Source organism: Argopecten irradians, chromosome 2 (genome assembly GCF_041381155.1).
Source record: "Argopecten irradians isolate NY chromosome 2, Ai_NY, whole genome shotgun sequence".
NCBI classification, from domain to species: Eukaryota; Metazoa; Mollusca; class Bivalvia; order Pectinida; family Pectinidae; genus Argopecten; species Argopecten irradians.
This window is the reverse complement of record NC_091135.1, coordinates 22445972-22458690: the sequence shown is the minus strand read 5'-3', so window position 1 is coordinate 22458690 and position 12719 is coordinate 22445972. Positions and strand designations below refer to the sequence as shown.

Sequence of the window (12719 nt, the reverse complement as noted above, 5' to 3'; positions counted from 1 at the left end):
AGTGATTTTTCAGGGTATTTTTTGGGAAAATTTTGGACAAGAATTGGGAATTTTTAATTGCGAAAAGAGCTGTTTTAGGGAAAAGTTACCAATTACTGAACATGGTGTTATAGGTAATTAAATATTGTAAAACTGTTTCATTTTACATGCTGTTTTTTACGAGCTTTTTTTCTCAGCAATTTGATTTGGGAATATTTATTTGTAATTGGGGGAAAATATAGGGGGGTTTGGCATGGAGAATATAAGGAGAAAAACCACTGCATTATAATCAGGTTTTAGTAATAGGACAATTTCTTTATATTATTTATACTTTATAACAAGTACTGATTTTAATGGGAATCATTACAGATGTCCCTGAAACACCCCCTCAGTCGTATCATGATGTGAGACTGAAAACAGTCTTGAAAATCCAATCCCCTAAAGAGTATGTCTGTATTTTAAGTTTTGTGATTAATATCTGCCAAGTAGTTTCTTAGAAAAGCTCAAGAAACATTTACAACAGAAAAAAGTGGAAGAAATAAGAATAATAATGTTGGTTTGGTTTGAGTAACGGCCAGGGTCATTGGAGGATGTGCCAGGTCTCTTACTGCCAGAAAAAAAAAAAAAAAAAATTCTAACCATAGTCAGTACCTGGCAACTGTCCTACAAATGGCAAAATGACTTACCTTTACATTTCATTGCAAGCTTTCCAAAACGTATTCTCTTACCACACTGAAAGCAATAATTAGTTATTGAGTAAATTGCAAAATATATCAGTTTTCATATGGTTTATCATTTTCTTTTATACCATGAAAAACCTAATGAATGTAACTTTCCAATGAAATCTCATTAATTAATGCACTTTCTACTTAGCTAAATCATTTACAAACATCTAGCTAGAGACAGTACAGCTACAGAACACTTCAATGTCAATCAATCAAAATAACACTGATCTCAAATACTAAAAACTTCCCATGTCTGAGACACACTTTTACTTACTGGTGCACATGTTTCTGGTTTGATGACCGTCTTAGAGATGAAGAAATGAATTCTGTTTAACCCACGACCCGCAGAACTAGCTTTCCTTAGACGTGGTGTTCTTGACAACAAAGACAACATGTTAACATGCAACTTTTCACAAATGGTATTAGCATGACAAGTTTTGGTTTTTTAATTACTCTGTATAAATAAAGCATTTATAAACATATTATGCAGAGAACAGACCCTACATACTTGTGTACACCCTCAAGAAAATTTAAAGATTCCTTTATCTAACCTTTCTATTTTTTTTCCAAGCCTCAACATACAGATGAAAACAAATCCTTATTATTCTGTATTAAGAGATGTTTTTGAGTAACAAGTAAAATGCACAATGACTTGTAGATTGTCCCTAAATGACCTCAGTTTTTGATGGGCCATAAAACTCAAACAAACTGAAAAGTAAATTACTGAAATCTACTGAAAGAGTATTTTTTCCATTAATGTACTTTAATCGTAAATACGTACTTTGGAGTAGTTCCCTTAAGAATTCCTCTGGATTTGCGTCGTGAGTTTTGATTTCTGTTGCCTGGTGTACCTAGGTAAGAATCCTCCGATTCAGGTTCACTTTCTAAAACGATGAAAGATATTTATAAACAAAGATAAACAAAAGAATAGATGTCATTATATGTTGCAAATCAATGCAAATTGTGAGATTAGAAAACCATGAATCTGCTGTAGTACAAACTCAACTGTTCAACATGACCTGGTCAATATAGGCATGTAAAGTTACAAGAAAGCAATATAAAAAATTTGGTATATCTGAAAACAAATTTAATGCCACTTGACAGATAATAGAGTTCATTCTTACCGACATCCCGAGCAGGGCTGTCTAAGTGTTTGTCTAGAGCTGGTTCACTAAAACTTTTGTTCAGTGTCTTAGTTTGTGGAATAACCTCGGCTATCGCCCCGACAAGCTGACCTTCTGCATTTAATGTCACTGTTGTTGTAGTCACTATTGAATTGTTGTGTTCCTGTCAAAACAAACAATGTTTTTTGTTCCATTTTTTAAAACTACAAATATGGTGACATGGTAGAGTTATGTGGTGATATGGTAGAATGATATGTATTAAGATGTTATTATTCAGGACAGGAAACTAAAGGATGATTTCACATTTCACAAGATAATCACTTTATAATACACATTTTTTCATCTGAGTCTTGTGCAAATACTTTTGTTGGGACGTATAGATTTTCTGGTTCTAAAACATATGTTGTTGAACCTATTGCATTTGGTAATTTTGATACTAATAATTAATATAGTATGATTCAGATATCTACACATAGATCTCCTGTTAACTAATTTAAATTGGCATGCTATTAAATTTCACGATGGATAAGAAATCATGAAATTAAACCACCGGCCTGTTGTTTGCACAGGTTAAGTGGAACAATATCACTTGAACTCATGAAATTAAATCGCTGCTAAAAGGTTGTTAGACATGAAAACGGGAAATTCAGTCGCCACAAGAACAAGTGAATTTGTAGCAATTAAATTTCACAGTTAACCCTATTTATATTTTCAGCTTGTCATCCTTTGTCTGCTTCATTCCTTTATACCTTCATACATATATGAAGTGGGTGTCCATAGACAATAAACTAATCAAACCTACATCTTCATCACTCCTCCTCCGCTTCACCGGCTCGTCTTCCATTGGCGGTGCAGAGGGGCGTTTGATCTTCCGTCCACTACGGAGGTAGGACGAATCAAGATCATCTTCTGTTTTATCATAAACTGAATCACCAAGTATTGAATGTGCTGATTCGTTAATTGTTCCAAGTCTGTTCAATGAAAATTATCCGAAAAAAAATCATTAAATACAAATTACAGTTCCTTAAATTCGTAAAAGAGATGTGTTTCTTTTATAATTTTATTTTTGACATTTACTTAATGTTGTCTGCTCTTTGAAAGATGTTCATGGTGTCCGAAAATTACATAGAAAGGACATGTTTACAATACCGACACCCATAGGTATTTATATTTTCCAACATCAAATGAACATCACTCACCACCTTCTCATTATCACTGTTGAGAATAAAGCCAATGAGGACTACCAGGAAACACAAATCTGTGTCGATAACACTTTTAAAAGTGAGCTATACAATGATCTGTAATTAAGTGTTTTAGGCTCAGTGCTAACTGCCGTTCTATTATAAAATTGCACGATTGTGCTACAGTACTAGTGTATCGTCTCACTGTAGTAGATTACATTGCTATATGTTAAAGGTGAAGTGTCTATGTAACCTGCATTGTGTTTGGCTGACAGTGTGTATATAAATATATATGTTACACAACCTAATTGTACATCCGCAAAAAAACAACCCAGTTTAAAATGGCCCCTATTTGCGCAATCGAGATGTTGTAAGAACGTGAAAACAATTACAAATGTTCAAATAAATTTCTGAAAAACAAATATTTGTAAAATAGAACTTAGAAGTATTACGCTGCAGGGCTGGGGAAAAGTACTCGTCCACTCGTCTAGACGAGTGGATTTGGCCATCGGACGAGTGAATGTTGACATCACGCTTGTCCGTCGGACGAGTGAAAAATTCTGACAATGACTATATGACCTACACCTTATTAATTATATCGTTTCTCGGTAAATTTATATAGGGTCTGACATTCGTAACGGTTTCTTAAAAATACGACGAAGCAATGATAAGCTTTCGTTTTCTGCATCATTCTAGGAATTCCCGACTTTCGTTTTCAATGCGCATGCGCATGTACAGCATTGTAACATGAATAAATCCGAGGTCTATTGATATCGTAATCAAGAGTCTAGAGGTGTATCGAAAAACAAGATGTCACAGCGAAATTTGCTTCAGTTTTTAGCGACATTCGCCTCAAAAAAATCTTACCAGTAAGCTAATGGAGTTAAAAATAATATATACCTACTACATTGGAAAGTAAGTTAAAATATCGACCCTTTAAAAAAGATATCTTTTTTATAACACTTGCATACAAAATTGTTTGGGAATTAAATGTTTTGTCGGTCTTCTTGTAAAACTGTCTGTTAGTAATGTTATCCCCGAATCGGCATCAATACAGTTCTAACAAATCAAATGGATATATCTAAAACCACTGTAGGCTAATATATACAGTCACATCTACTTATTTATCTGACAAATATTGCGGACAAGTAAAAATGTCATTCGGACGAGTAGATTGTGATGAAGCACTTGTTCGACGGACGAGTACATTTCAAAATTTTTCCGCAGCCCTGCGCTGTAAAAAAAATAACGCTGAATAGAATTCGTGCTGTAAAATATGCATGACTGTTTTGATCAGGGGTGTTTTTTTTCATAGTACACCTTTTGAATACACATCGTAGCACATTGTGACAGATGAAAGCATGCCCGTATGTGGAGACGTTAACTTCAAATGCATTAGAAATGATAAACTTCTTTGACGAAGCAATAAAGATTTTGGAAATCCTGTGTTTGCACACGGAGATATAATTGTGTTGGATAATCTTCTAACCACCATGCTCTCCACAGTACAATGTTGCGGAGTGCATATTTCATGCCATGAAATCCAGCTTAACAAAAATCAGTCGAATTTATCAGAGTTCACAGAATTAGCTATCATTGATGCCCTGTCTGACATTCCTGATTCCGAACTTAGCCGCTATTATGGACTGTGTGGTTATGTTTGAGATTAACATAAAACAGAGAAATCTCTGGTATAAAGAACTGTTTTATATTTAGCATTTCATTGAAACAGGTTTATTGTGCACACACATTTTCTTATCTATTCTTTAGATCAACTCAGCCAATCACAATGCGTGTTACATAGACACTTCACCTGTAACATGTAGCGATGTAATCTAATACAGTGAGTCGATCCACTAGTACTATAACACAATCGTGCAATCTTATGATAGAACGGTAGTAATTGACATACCTTCTGGATGGGGAATTACCCTCTAACTGGGATTGGTAGGTATTGTGGCTGAGAAACGCTAATTTTTCTCTGTCCTGCTCATTCAACATGCTCTTTCTATTCTTGTCTGTTAGTAATTCTCTTATCAAGGCGATTTGTCTTTCCTGCGATAAGAAAATATGTTGAATTCATAAATATATCCAAACCTTGTCAAGTTAACTATACTCGAGACAGACTAAGTTTAAATACAGATTTTCTTCCTTAAATTTTGTTCTAACTCTGTATGTATTGGTTTTACATAAAGTGCAATTTTTTTGCATATTGACTAATATCACAGGGTAAATCAATACAAGTTCTGAAGAACTAAAATATAGTCAATATGGAAAAGTTATTAGACGTTATTAGACTTCATGTTCACTTTTGTAAAATTGCACATAATCGAAACAATTTCAAACAAAACAATAGGTAATCCATTAGTTGTAACAAAACTACTTTCCTTGAATTTCAGTTAATGTTCAATAATCAATTCAATACTTTATTTCTTTAATGTCCAATAATCAAACGGCACATACCAACTGGTCACGCTCAGATTCCAAAAACCTTCTATGTTCAGTTTCTTTAACAATCTGACTTCTGGCATGTTTCAATGTGAGTTGTAGTGAGTCATTTTCTTTTTCTAGGGCTGAAATTCTCTCGTTTAATCGATCAAAATCTGTTTCCAATGAGTACCATCTCTTTAAACAGTCTTGCTGATTAGCCACAAAACGTTGGAATTCTGAAGAAAGTAAAATTTTGTTTAACAGATCCCATAACCAGAAAACAGAATATACATACAACACATTATATATATATTTCTTTCATACCTACATATTATATCATGTCGCCTGATATATATAATAAAGCCTCGTGACGTCACGGCGTCAACAAAATCTCTATTTCCTCGGTAAAATTTTAACATTTTTTTTTCCACAAAATTGACTGGTTTTACTATAAAAGATGCAAGCAACGGAATTTGTGTTGAAAATATCACGTAATTTTTCATGTATGGGAATTGACTTCCAGTCGTGGATTTCTTCGAATTTATTTCAAAATGGCGGGATATTATAGTTGTAAAATTGCAGTAAAACGTCGTGGTATGAAAGAAAAAATACTCTTTCATATAGGGATTTTCGTTTTTATGTTAACCATGCTTGTATGGAGCAATTCCTCTAAGAATATATTCTATGGGGAGCGTTAGCGCCCCATATTGAATATATTCTTAGAGGAATTGCTCCATACAAGCATGGTTAACATAAAAACGAACTTCCATTCCTATAATAAACACACACCATGATAGCGACTTTGCTCTTTTATATTTTCATGCAATAAATGTCCTCATTTGTTATGGTTACGAAAATTATTCAAATAAAAGTCGGTCAAAATTGGGAGGAAGGCTTTACTACCACTTTAACGCGCAAATGCTGACCTTCATACGTAAGGGTAGAAATTATTCATCCGCGACTGCACAAAAAAGAGATCAATAAATTAGTGTACAATAAACCAGACCAAACAATGTCAAATATTCGAGATTAAAAATTATTTAATCAGCTCCGGAATCCTTAAATCTAGATATTCCAATATTGATAAACGTTATATAAAAAGCGTGGTTTAATAACATAAAGAATTTGTACAACCGGCTCACATGTGAGAACACGGAGTACCGAATAATTTTGCCGCGAGTGCGAAGCTGATGCACGACTTACACACTTTAGTTTGCCGAAGTTGTGAAAACACTGATTTTCAAATAGCTCAATGTGTTTGAGATGTCGTCTGACTTGACGATAATACATCCTGGGAGCCATGTGATTAAAATAATCTACGCTTAGATCCATATCGCCATCGATAGATGAAACAAATTTCACTTGTGTTCGATGGATACAATGTGTTTGTGGTGACGCGGAAACTGTCAACACGTGGATTATTAGCGGTGCATGTTTTATAATACACATGATTAAATACTCAAAGAACAAAGACAAGAGGATATGTTTATATAACTGACCTCTATCAGAGGGTCTCACACCCCGTCCACCCCAAAGGCTCGATCGTAGGACGAACATAGGCACAGAGGTAATGTTTACATTGACACCCATCATTTTTAACAAAAATGAAAGCACGTCGCCCCGGTCGGGATATTTTTCCGTTTCTTTATACAATTGTTAATTTAAAAATTGTTTGAATCATATATAAATATAAAACATGTATATATTGATTACATTTTTCCAAAATTCTATGAAAAACAACAATATACACGTAATGTTTCGTCAAAATGTAAACAAAGCCATGTGTTTTTTTTTTTTTTTTTTAAAGTAGTCCTTTTACGTTGCACAGAACATTTCCTTACGCAAGTTCAAAGTTCAATGTTACCATGCAGTTATGGTAAACAAAATCGGCTAGTATTAGCGTATAGTGACCAAGCCTAGCAAGTGTAAATATAAGTGGATATGAAGGATAGGGATATTCTACCCTCGGGATCACAAAATGTTGCAAAACCCTCGGCAAGCCTCGGGTTTTACTACATTTTGTGACCCTCGGGTAGAATATCCCTATCCTTCATATCCACATATGAAAGAGTCTTATAATATTAGTCTCATATTTTAAACTGATATCTGAATATAAAAACTTATCTTTTTGTTACAAATTATATGCTTCTAGTAAAAGTGAACTTAAGTGGTGAACATGTTACTTAACTTTGCACCCATTTCAAGCACATAAATATCCCTTTACACCAGTGTATGATAGCTGGTTTCCAGCAAATTGCATTTTATAATTGAATATGACTCCAGAATATCATACAACTACTAATACCTTACTGATGAATATATTGGAAAAAGGATGGGACCCCAACCTTAACTATACTAAAGGCTAGTTTTTATAACTGTGAGTTGATTGTATGCAAAAAATAATATAACATGACAAATGCCTCAGTCTCCTTTTCAAAGTTAGTACTTTGAAAAAATATCACACCATCTGATGAATATATCAATTACTTATTTATTGGGTTGTAGTGGTGTTCCCATTAATAGTTAGTCAAGTATTGGTGGTTTGGGGTGTTTGACCAATTAACTGAGTAAGAAATCTGTTAATTTTGAGTTTTACCGGATTTCATTTAATAAGTTAAACTTACATTTGGCCAGTGTTCTTTATAGATAATTTTCCAAATTACCATATATTGTCAGCTATAAAACTAGTTGGATATACGTCTGACCAGATTTCTGCCATGGCATGGTCTTTCTTTAAATTATGGACCAGTGGTACTGACAGGCGACCAGTTATCGCCAAGTACCAGTCTTCGCCATCTCATCTGTACCTGTACGATTTCCACGCAAATTCAGTCAATAAAGCCTTCTTCTGATAGAAAACACTTCCAAGCTAATTTCCACGAAAAATTGTATCAAAATTCGTCTGTGATCATACATTTCATATGCGATTGCGAGAATTGGTACTCGGCGAGAACTGGTCGCTTGCCAGTAGAGCATCAAAGCTACAAGTATTAATATTATTTAGATGGTATTAAAGTACATAACGTTTAATAAGCACATCACATTATGAATTTTGATTTTACAAACCTGGCTCTATTCCAATATGTAAAACTTTGGCATTTCTAGCCAGGTCATCATATCTGGCTATCAATGAAAGCTTGGTATCCATCTGTGTAAAGTGACAAAGTAAGAAATGAATCTTTGGAAGACATTTACATTGTTTATTATCCGAATTACGATTACAAAGGTAGAAATCAAATTATATAAATATCAGTGGAACTGTCACATCCAAATTTTTAATATATTTTTGCTATTAGGTTCCATAACAGATCTTGCAAATTATAAGTTAGATCCTCCTGATTAACTAATAAACCATCGGGAGGTTAATGGTTGAAAAATGTTATTTTTATATCGATTCCATCGGTTTCACGTCATCTATATCATTTTCAAACCTATTTCGTCAAGAAATGTCATATATCAAACAACAACATCAGATGTATAATGAAAATGCGATGTTTACCTTGAAGATATCCTGAAAAATAAGAAATCAACAATATTAGATCATCCCCTTCTCGCCATTCATAATCCTTCTTACTCTTGCCGGGTGTTTTTGAACTTTTTCCGGATTGACCAATGAAAATCGAAGTTTCTACTTTCAGCGCCACCTAGTGGTAACATCCCGTTTTTCAGATGTGTTATCTCCCTTCCATTGTGACTAGTTTTTAAAAGAACACATTTTTTTGTATAGTAAAATAAAATATATAAGCGTACTGTAACAATATAATATTTTTTCTCGGTAAAATAATGCACTCTTTATTTTTATTATTTTTTAGGTTTTTCATATCAGAGATTTAAATCTCTGTTCATATCAAGATATTTTTATAAGATTTTTGCAAACATTAATCTAAGCAATGTTCTTTTTTTATTTGCGAAAACCCTACATTCAAACGCGGCATCATTTTTTATTGATAAATCAATTGCAACAAATTTGAACAGTTGTCCCTAAACCATAAATATGATATATACCGTATCAAAATCCTCCTGCATATGTAACTGCATTGAGTAGCATTTGTTGTAGTCTCCTAAACCTACCTTTAACATTGAGGATTTTTTTATTTACCTAATATATTAAACAAAATTTAAAAGCTCCAGTAATAAAGGCAGGTTTATACTTATTGGGTAGCAACCCTTTATACATGTGATGGCTGTATATGGTCCCTCATCTGATTGTAAATTCAATATGTTTCTGAAGAAATAAATCTTATCTTCAAATGATTTTATTGTCGATGATCTACGAGTACCACAAACGTTTATTTTTCGGTTAGAAGTATATTCACTGTGAAAGATAATTATATAATCTTGATTTTTTGTTGACATTGACCGAATCTTGACTTATATGTCCTGAGGTTATAACATCTGACGCTGATTGGTGTAATGTACTTATTTAGCGTCACACTTGTATTCTCACACACTGAGGGGGGCCTACTTCGACACTTTGATTAAATTATATATCAATGTGGTGTAAACGCTGGGCGATGGTCAAGCGTCCGCCTGTAACGTTTAACACCAATCAAATATAATGGTAACAGCTGCCTACCGGTGTTTCGGGGTTATTGTTTCCGATAATCTACAAAACACGAATCCAACAGACATGCTTTTACATGTTCATATAATTATATATAATCGATTGGGGCGGAGGCTTGGTGGAAGGGGAGGGATGTACATCTAAAAAATGTATAGCCAAGTTGCTAAGTTAGGTGTATAACAGGAAAAGATATATCATTTCGGACAATTTTGATGAAAATCATTCAAAGGCACAGATAAACACGCGTGATGTTTCATAAACATTTACAACAACGCATAATTTGTATATTGTAAAAGTTGCTTATGCCGTTTGTATGTTCAGATAAAAACATATCCGAAAATCTCATAATGTAATTATTATGATATCACAGTATAAAAAATGTTAAGTAAAATGGTACACCAAAAGTTGGCTTCTTCCATCTGTAGTCTTTTTATTGCACTGTATAGATGTAAATATTATGAGTTTTGGCAGTACTGCCAGAATTCTTTTTGATCTCTTATTTGACTTTTTAGAATTAAAATTTATACATTGTAAGTATAACAATTCTCAAATAACATATTAAGGATGTATTCGTCTGAGGTTTCTGTCCCGTTGAAGTCTCGTTTCTACATAGATAAAAAATCTTATGATATTTTAAAATGCAATTTATCAATGCCTGTAGCAATTTGACAGTTGCAAATTTTGAAATTGTGTCTTTTTTTCGCTTTGAGTAGAGCCACAGTTTTACCATCTTGTACTTAAATCGTTTTACTTAAATCATTAATGTGCCAGTATTTTTAGCTGTTTCGAGCTATTTTTTGCTGTAAATAATTACTAGGCTCGTGGTCATTGAGCATTAATGTGTAAAATGATACACTTTTGTCACTTTTTTTTTACATTTAATGGTAACTTGAGCACTTTTATTTTTCACTCTAATTCAGATATTGAAAAATAACAAATATTTAAATGGGACAAAAAAGTAAGCACACGAACAACCCTTTTCCTGTTGATACGCAAAATATTGACAAAAAGTTTTATACCATAACTGATACCATAAATGTTTCTTTAAGGGCTAAATTTGGCAAAATTGGCTGAAAATGGTACATTTTGTAGCTCAAAATTGAGGGGTAGGGGTAGCATATGTTGTTATTCTGAGAAAAAATATGAGTCATAATAATCATAACTGGTATATTTTTAAAGAAGACTACTGGAAAATAAATTCTACAAACATCCATACACATCAAACACCTCATTAGGAAATTACAGCTTTAATCTCTCGTGTATCTGGTCAAAATGGCAAAATTCTCATAAAATCCAAGGTTTTGTCAATTTGGTATCTTTGAGTGACAAAAGCTCAAAAACGAGCCCACGGACGTATGCTTTTTCTTTCATTTTCTTTTATGGCATGAAATCCTATTTCCAAAAATATATATGAGTAAAAAAGTTTAATACCAGAAACATTTGACTTCTCTAACGAGTACATCCTCAGGTCTTCTTAATTCGTGTAAATTGTGGCACATATAACTTTACGGATAAGAAATTGTTAAATATGCTTGCATCATCATCATCATCATCAAACTTTATTTCCTCCAGGTGGAGATACAATATAGATCGACATAAAAAGAGAGAACAAAGGGAACAGTTCAGTTAGTATATACTCTTTTGTGCGAATTTTTATCAGTCACTTTCACATGGAATAAACGCGAAGCACTCAAGATGAATGGAGTCTATTTCATCAGGAATGCCTTTCTAGCAGCAGCATCATTGAAAGGGACTCTCTCCTAGATTTCGGGATGAATTTGATCCTAAAAATTCACGTTTGACCTTCGAATGCCAGTTAACCACTGACTAAACTTAAATAAAGGATGTAAAGGTCACATTTACACGTATTCGGTCGTTGTATAACGGCATCGGTCTTCCAAACCCTCTTATACCCTCAACTTTACAGTAAAAACGACCTTATCTTTTCACTAAAAACTTTTTGATTATTTGATCTATATATGCCCGGTGATATAAATGAAGCCACGATTTAACTGCTAGGTAACTTAATATGTTAGGTGTAGCTGTTACAGTATATATTTCATCTAATTAAAGAGAATAGATGAGTCCTAGTTCCATGTCATTGTTTGAAGAAACTTTATTCTTTCATACCTACGGGTGTAATACTGGCTGGTCTAGGGCAATACACTCATGTCGCCTAAGGCTGTATTGCATGGCTACTCATACAATAAAGCCTCATGACGTCACGGCGTCAACAAAATCTCTAATTCCTCGGTAAAATTTTAACCTTTTTTTTCACGAATATGACTGGTTTTATTATGAAAGATGCAAACAACGGAATTTGTTATGAAAATATCACGTAAATTTTCATGTATGGAAAATTGACTTCCAGTCGTCGATTTCTCCGAATTTATTTCGAAATGGCGGGATATTATAGCTGTAAAATTGCAATAAAACATCGAGGTATGAAAGAAAAATACTCTTTCATAAGTGGATATGAAGGATAGGGATATTCTACCCTCGGGATCATTTTGTGACCCTCGGCACAGCCTCGGGTTTTACTACATTTTGTGACCCTCGGGTAGAATATCCCTATCCTTCATATCCACATATGAAAGAGTCTTATAATACATCTCCACAAGCTAGCCTCAGCTTACCAATGATGTCAACTGAGCGAATATTTATCAACGGGTCTGTAGATTTGTAGACATCTATAGACAGGTGTTGTTGAAGTTTT

At 33.7% G+C, this 12719-nt stretch overlaps 1 protein-coding gene across 1 annotated transcript in view; it reads right to left on the bottom strand.

Annotated features, from left to right (window-relative positions):
• The window catches only part of LOC138314834 (rac GTPase-activating protein 1-like), a 30271-nt gene extending 21228 nt beyond the window's left edge, over nucleotides 1-9043 (bottom strand). Inside the window, exons 1-9 of the mRNA XM_069255410.1 lie at nucleotides 8939-9043; nucleotides 8506-8587; nucleotides 5473-5675; nucleotides 4922-5064; nucleotides 2631-2799; nucleotides 1829-1991; nucleotides 1486-1588; nucleotides 979-1078; nucleotides 666-711 (exon numbers count right to left, since the gene is read on the bottom strand). Coding sequence (XP_069111511.1) covers nucleotides 666-711; nucleotides 979-1078; nucleotides 1486-1588; nucleotides 1829-1991; nucleotides 2631-2799; nucleotides 4922-5064; nucleotides 5473-5675; nucleotides 8506-8587 — 1009 coding nt within the window. The 5' untranslated portion in view covers nucleotides 8939-9043. The remainder of the gene's footprint in view (nucleotides 1-665; nucleotides 712-978; nucleotides 1079-1485; nucleotides 1589-1828; nucleotides 1992-2630; nucleotides 2800-4921; nucleotides 5065-5472; nucleotides 5676-8505; nucleotides 8588-8938) is intronic.
• Between the last annotated feature and the right edge of the window lie 3676 nt (nucleotides 9044-12719).